General features: G+C 29.6%; 3 protein-coding genes across 3 annotated transcripts; all 3 read left to right on the plus strand.

Moving 5' to 3' along the window:
• The first annotated feature begins 383 nt into the window (after nucleotides 1–383).
• Nucleotides 384–903, plus strand: LOC120579587 (non-specific lipid-transfer protein). The gene is made up of 3 exons (XM_039832035.1): nucleotides 384–443; nucleotides 498–712; nucleotides 894–903. Exons 1-3 carry the CDS (start codon nucleotides 384–386, stop codon nucleotides 901–903), a joined length of 285 nt encoding a protein of 94 aa, XP_039687969.1.
• A 2363-nt stretch (nucleotides 904–3266) lies between these two features.
• Nucleotides 3267–3786, plus strand: LOC120579588 (non-specific lipid-transfer protein). The gene is made up of 3 exons (XM_039832036.1): nucleotides 3267–3326; nucleotides 3381–3595; nucleotides 3777–3786. Exons 1-3 carry the CDS (start codon nucleotides 3267–3269, stop codon nucleotides 3784–3786), a joined length of 285 nt encoding a protein of 94 aa, XP_039687970.1.
• Nucleotides 3787–6143: 2357 nt separating this feature from the next.
• Nucleotides 6144–6476, plus strand: LOC120579589 (non-specific lipid-transfer protein). The gene is made up of 2 exons (XM_039832037.1): nucleotides 6144–6203; nucleotides 6258–6476. The coding sequence occupies exons 1-2, from the start codon at nucleotides 6144–6146 to the stop codon at nucleotides 6474–6476; spliced, it is 279 nt and encodes a 92-aa protein (XP_039687971.1).
• The last annotated feature ends 327 nt before the right edge of the window (nucleotides 6477–6803 follow it).

Here is a 6803-nt window from a genome sequence, read left to right on the forward strand (position 1 = left end):
AACAAGATTAACATGACAAAACGTGGGAACAGAATAAAAAAAAAAACTACTTTAAAAAGAATTTCGAGTACATTATTTTCTTACAATTTTTTATAGTTAGAATTGATTGTCTTTATTATAAGTTTGACCAAGAAAATTGAAGGTCAAAACATTTCCCTTTTATATAAGAATAATAAGGAATAAAATATGAAATCAATAACAAGACTTTTTTAACATTAAAAATAAACAAAAAATTTAAAGAGTTACTAAAAATATCGTAACAGGTTTTGCATATAAATTAAGGCATACTTGCAGAGACCAGTCATTCTAAACATCCACAAAAACATCATACACATACAAATATTTAAATTAAAATGTTGAGGAAGAAAATTATATCTTTTTCTATGGTTGTGATGGTTTTAGGCATGCTAGTAGCAACATTAGATGCACGCCAAATTGATGACGTGAGCTGCCCTTCGGCTCTTTTTTCCTTGTTGCCATGTCTGCCTTTTTTGCAGGGAGTTGGCCCTGCTACACCAACTAGTTATTGTTGTGCAGGAATAACTGATTTAAATCAAAAGGCTAACACCACTCAGATTCGGAGGGATGTGTGCAATTGTCTCAAACCGGCTGCATCAAGATTCGGAGTTAACCCAGATAGATCAAAACAACTACCAACTCTTTGCAACATTACACTCAATGTTCCTTTTGATCCAAGCGTCGATTGCAACACGTAAGTTTTTCTTTCAAACTCGCACATATGCATACCTTGTTTTTTAAATGGAACGAGGTAAAACGGTGAATTCCTTATAATCTAACCTTACATCTCTCCATGAAACGCACAAAGCCTGATTATTATTTAATTTCTAGAACATTTTTATTTTGGTCTAATTTTTTTATTCTTTTTTGTGCAGGGTTCAATGATTTGACAAAATGGGACTTGAAGACCATAAAGAAACATTGAAGATTTACCAAGATAACAATAATTGTATCCATAAGAAAATTGAAAAATTGTACCAACCATTTAATGTTGGTTAACTTTTCTAAGTTTTATTATTAATTGGAAAAAAATTATTACAACTTGTTTCATTGTTTTTAAGTTTAATATGATGTTTTAGAGATTAAATCGTAAAGAAAAAAACTACGAACATATAATTACATATATTTCATAAACTTGAATGATAAAAATTCAAATAAAAAATATTAAAATAATATTTACACTACCTATATCAAGAGTTTTTACATTATCAATGAATCCAATTTATTACATCATTAAAAATATTTGCCTTTAATCATACTTACTACTAAAGTCACATATATGATTTCTATCTGATTGGTTGACAATCTTAAACTTTATACACGGATAGTGTATCAAATTAAGCTCTAATGATTAAAAGTTTTTTATTTTTTGACAAGTGATTAAAAGTTCTTGTTTAGTAGATTTTACATAAATAACCTTAACGAAAATTATTATTTTTCTAACTCTTTATCATGTTATTTTATTTTAACATTTTATGAGACTTAAAATATAGGTCAAGTTGTCTTACCAAACAACAGGGACATAAATATTTAAATCATCCATATGTTATAGATATGATCATTAAGATAACATAACATTGATATATGTCAGATTATAAATTGAAATTTCAAACCATTACCAAAGGTATCTCCTAGTTTAAAGAAATCACGAACCTATATATAATTAGAATGATGAAATATCAACGAGACAAGACAATATTTCTTAATATTAGATCAATTCAACAAGTTAAAATAACGTTTAACACATATTCGTGATCGACATAATTAGACTTGAAAGGGTCTTTAAACCAGACGTCGGTGATGCAGAAATTAACATGACAACCAACGTTTTAAGCAACACAACTACCCACCACCTCATAGATGGCGGTGGCTGCAGAATATTGTATAAGACGGAGGACCAACCCTTGAAAGGTTTCAAAAAATCCATTGTTCCTAGATCCGAAAGATTGGAAGAAGGGTAAATATTAGGAGTTGAAAGAGAGCCACTTGGTGCGGTGAAAGGCCACATGAGGTATTCAAGCTGATTGCCACCTACGGACGAGTGGAGGTGGTGCGACGGTGACGCAAGCACACCACCCACATAAGAATCTACATGTTTGTGGAGATCTTTTCGATGTTGGGGAGAATAAGAAGGGTGGTTTTTGGTGTGATACGGCGGTGGGTAAGGATGGAGAGAAAGAAGAGAGAGAAGAGAGAAGTGATTAATGATCTTTCAAAATACGCATACCATGAGAAACATTTGAGTTAAGTATTTGACCAATAGGAATTTAATGATCTTGTTCACTAATTTCTTATATAACAACATCACGTAGAGAACGATTTTTTATTTGTTTGAAATTGAAATATACATGGTTTGAGTTTTTTTAATTATGGAAAATAATAACACATGAGGAGTTAGCTCAACAATAAGAACTTATTTTTATAGCCTTAAAGGTCGAAGTTTAAACCCCATATACGAAAACTTTATATGGATGTTACAACCACCATTATAGACCCTTTCAAAAGAAACCCACCACTATAGACAATACTTACCCAAATTAAATTTTTAAAAGAAAATAAAAAAATTAGTTTTATTAAAATTTATAGATAGAATTGTAAAATTTCTATAAATTTCATCCTATTAAAAAAAATATTTTATTTTTAAAAATATATTTAATTGGAATTATATTTTTATAAAAGTAGTACATTTTCTATTTTATAGTACTTTAAAAACTATTAATCTTTACATGATGAGAAACTAAAAAAAATACAACGCAAAGATTATAATATTAACTAACAATATCCTTTCAGATAACCGAACAATGAGTTAATAAGAGATATCGCAATCCGTCTATCTTCGATGATTAAATGATATACTATATCTAACAAGATTAACATGACAAAACGTGGGAACATAATAAAAAAAAAAAAACTACTTTGAAAAGAATTTCGAGTACATTATTTTCTTACAATTTTTTATAGTTAGAATTGATTGTCTTTATTATAAGTTTGACCAAGAAAATTGAAGGTCAAAACATTTCCCTTTTATATAAGAATAATAAGGAATAAATTATGAAATCAATAACAAGACTTTTTTAACATTAAAAATAAACAAAAAATTTAAAGAGTTACTAAAAATATCGTAACAGGTTTTGCATATAAATTAAGGCATACTTGCAGAGACCAGTCATTCTAAACATCCACAAAAACATCATACACATACAAATATTTAAATTAAAATGTTGAGGAAGAAAATTATATCTTTTTCTATGGTTGTGATGGTTTTAGGCATGCTAGTAGCAACATTAGATGCACGCCAAATTGATGACGTGAGCTGCCCTTCGGCTCTTTTTTCCTTGTTGCCATGTCTGCCTTTTTTGCAGGGAGTTGGCCCTGCTACACCAACTAGTTATTGTTGTGCAGGAATAACTGATTTAAATCAAAAGGCTAACACCACTCAGATTCGGAGGGATGTGTGCAATTGTCTCAAACCGGCTGCATCAAGATTCGGAGTTAACCCAGATAGATCAAAACAACTACCAACTCTTTGCAACATTACTCTCAATGTTCCTTTTGATCCAAGCGTCGATTGCAACACGTAAGTTTTTCTTTCAAACTCGCACATATGCATACCTTGTTTTTTAAATGGAACGAGGTAAAACGGTGAATTCCTTATAATCTAACCTTACATCTCTCCATGAAACGCACAAAACCTGATTATTATTTAATTTCTAGAACATTTTTATTTTGGTCTAATTTTTTTATTCTTTTTTGTGCAGGGTTCAATGATTTGACAAAATGGGACTTGAAGACCATAAAGAAACATTGAAGATTTACCAAGATAACAATAATTGTATCCATAAGAAAATTGAAAAATTGTACCAACCATTTAATGTTGGTTAACTTTTCTAAGTTTTATTATTAATTGGAAAAAAATTATTACAACTTGTTTCATTGTTTTTAAGTTTAATATGATGTTTTAGAGATTAAATCGTAAAGAAAAAAACTACGAACATATAATTACATATATTTCATAAACTTGAATGATAAAAATTCAAATAAAAAATATTAAAATAATATTTACACTACCTATATCAAGAGTTTTTACATTATCAATGAATCCAATTTATTACATCATTAAAAATATTTGCCTTTAATCATACTTACTACTAAAGTCACATATATGATTTCTATCTGATTGGTTGACAATCTTAAACTTTATACACGGATAGTGTATCAAATTAAGCTCTAATGATTAAAAGTTTTTTATTTTTTGACAAGTGATTAAAAGTTCTTGTTTAGTAGATTTTACATAAATAACCTTAACGAAAATTATTATTTTTCTAACTCTTTATCATGTTATTTTATTTTAACATTTTATGAGACTTAAAATATAGGTCAAGTTGTCTTACCAAACAACAGGGACATAAATATTTAAATCATCCATATGTTATAGATATGATCATTAAGATAACATAACATTGATATATGTCAGATTATAAATTGAAATTTCAAACCATTACCAAAGGTATCTCCTAGTTTAAAGAAATCACGAACCTATATATAATTAGAATGATGAAATATCAACGAGACAAGACAATATTTCTTAATATTAGATCAATTCAACAAGTTAAAATAACGTTTAACACATATTCGTGATCGACATAATTAGACTTGAAAGGGTCTTTAAACCAGACGTCGGTGATGCAGAAATTAACATGACAACCAACGTTTTAAGCAATACAACTACCCACCACCTCATAGATGGCGGTGGCTGCAAAATACTGTATAAGACGGAGGACCAACCCTTGAAAGGTTTCAAAAATTCCATTGTTCCTAGATCCGAAAGATTGGAAGAAGGGTAAATATTAGGAGTTGAAAGAGAGCCACTTGGGGCGGTGAAAGGCCACATGAGGTATTCAAGCTGATTGCCACCTACGGACGAGTGGAGGTGGTGCGACGGTGACGCAAGCACACCACCCACATAAGAATCTACATGTTTGTGGAGATCGTTTGGATGTTGAGGAGAATAAGAAGGGTGGTTTTTGGTGTGATACGGCGGTGGGTAAGGATGGAGAGAAAGAAGAGAGAGAAGAGAGAAGTGATTAATGATCTTTCAAAACACGCATACCATGAGAAACATTTGAGTTAAGTATTTGACCAATAGGAATTTAATGATCTTGTTCACTAATTTCTTATATAACAACATCACGTAGAGAACGATTTTTTATTTGTTTGAAATTGAAATATACATGGTTTGAGTTTTTTTAATTATGGAAAATAATAACACATGAGGAGTTAGCTCAACAATAAGAACTTATTTTTATAGCCTTAAAGGCCGAAGTTTAAACCCCATATACGAAAACTTTAAATGGATGTTACAACCACCATTATAGACCCTTTCAAAAGAAACCCACCACTATAGACAATACTTACCCAAATTAAATTTTTAAAAGAAAATAAAAAAAATTAGTTTTATTAAAATTTATAGATAGAATTGTAAAATTTCTATAAATTTCATCCTATTAAAAAATATTTTATTTTTAAAAATATATTTAATTGGAATTATATTTTTATAAAAGTAGTACATTTTCTATTTTATAGTACTTTAAAAACTATTAATCTTTACATGATGAGAAACTAAAAAAAATACAACGCAAAGATTATAATATTAACTAACAATATCCTTTCAGATAACCGAACAATGAGTTAATAAGAGATATCGCAATCCGTCTATCTTCGATGATTAAATGATATACTATATCTAACAAGATTAACATGACAAAACGTGGGAACATAATAAAAAAAAAAAACTACTTTGAAAAGAATTTCGAGTACATTATTTTCTTACAATTTTTTATAGTTAGAATTGATTGTCTTTATTATAAGTTTGACCAAGAAAATTGAAGGTCAAAACATTTCCCTTTTATATAAGAATAATAAGGAATAAAATATGAAATCAATAACAAGACTTTTTTAACATTAAAAATAAACAAAAAATTTAAAGAGTTACTAAAAATATCGTAACAGGTTTTGCATATAAATTAAGGCATACTTGCAGAGACCAGTCATTCTAAACATCCACAAAAACATCATACACATACAAATATTTAAATTAAAATGTTGAGGAAGAAAATTATATCTCTATGGTTGTGATGGTTTTAGGCATGCTAGTAGCAACATTAGATGCACGCCAAATTGATGACGTGAGCTGCCCTTCGGCTCTTTTTTCCTTGTTGCCATGTCTGCCTTTTTGGCAGGGAGTTGGCCCTGCTACACCAACTAGTTATTGTTGTGCAGGAATAACTGATTTAAATCAAAAGGCTAACACCACTCAGATTCGGAGGGATGTGTGCAATTGTCTCAAACCGGCTGCATCAAGATTCGGAGTTAACCCAGATAGATCAAAACAACTACCAACTCTTTGCAACATTACTCTCAATGTTCCTTTTGATCCAACCGTCGATTGCAACACGTAATTTTTTCTTTCAAACTCGCACATATGCATACCTTGTTTTTTAAATGGAACGAGGTAAAACGGTGAATTCCTTATAATCTAACCTTACATCTCTCCATGAAACGCACAAAACCTGATTATTATTTAATTTCTAGAACATTTTTATTTTGGTCTAATTTTTTTTATCCATTTTTGTGCAGGGTTCAATGATTTGACAAAATGGGACTTGAAGACCATAAAGAAACATTGAAGATTTACCAAGATAACAATAATTGTATCCATAAGAAAATTGAAAAATTGTACCAACCATTTAATGTTGGTTAACTTTTCTAAGTTTTATTATTAATTG

Source organism: Medicago truncatula, chromosome 3 (genome assembly GCF_003473485.1).
Source record: "Medicago truncatula cultivar Jemalong A17 chromosome 3, MtrunA17r5.0-ANR, whole genome shotgun sequence".
NCBI classification, from domain to species: Eukaryota; Viridiplantae; Streptophyta; class Magnoliopsida; order Fabales; family Fabaceae; genus Medicago; species Medicago truncatula.

Bases quoted from the DNA above. Each gene is read 5' to 3' on its own strand.
- LOC120579587 (XM_039832035.1), top strand. From the start codon at position 384: ATGGTTGTGATGGTTTTAGGCATGCTAGTAGCAACATTAGATGCACGC. The intron at 444-497 runs GTGAGCTGCCCT...CCTTTTTTGCAG, and splicing joins ATGCACGCCAAATTGATGAC to GGAGTTGGCCCTGCTACACC.
- LOC120579588 (XM_039832036.1), top strand. From the start codon at position 3,267: ATGGTTGTGATGGTTTTAGGCATGCTAGTAGCAACATTAGATGCACGC. The intron at 3,327-3,380 runs GTGAGCTGCCCT...CCTTTTTTGCAG, and splicing joins ATGCACGCCAAATTGATGAC to GGAGTTGGCCCTGCTACACC.
- LOC120579589 (XM_039832037.1), top strand. From the start codon at position 6,144: ATGGTTGTGATGGTTTTAGGCATGCTAGTAGCAACATTAGATGCACGC. The intron at 6,204-6,257 runs GTGAGCTGCCCT...CCTTTTTGGCAG, and splicing joins ATGCACGCCAAATTGATGAC to GGAGTTGGCCCTGCTACACC.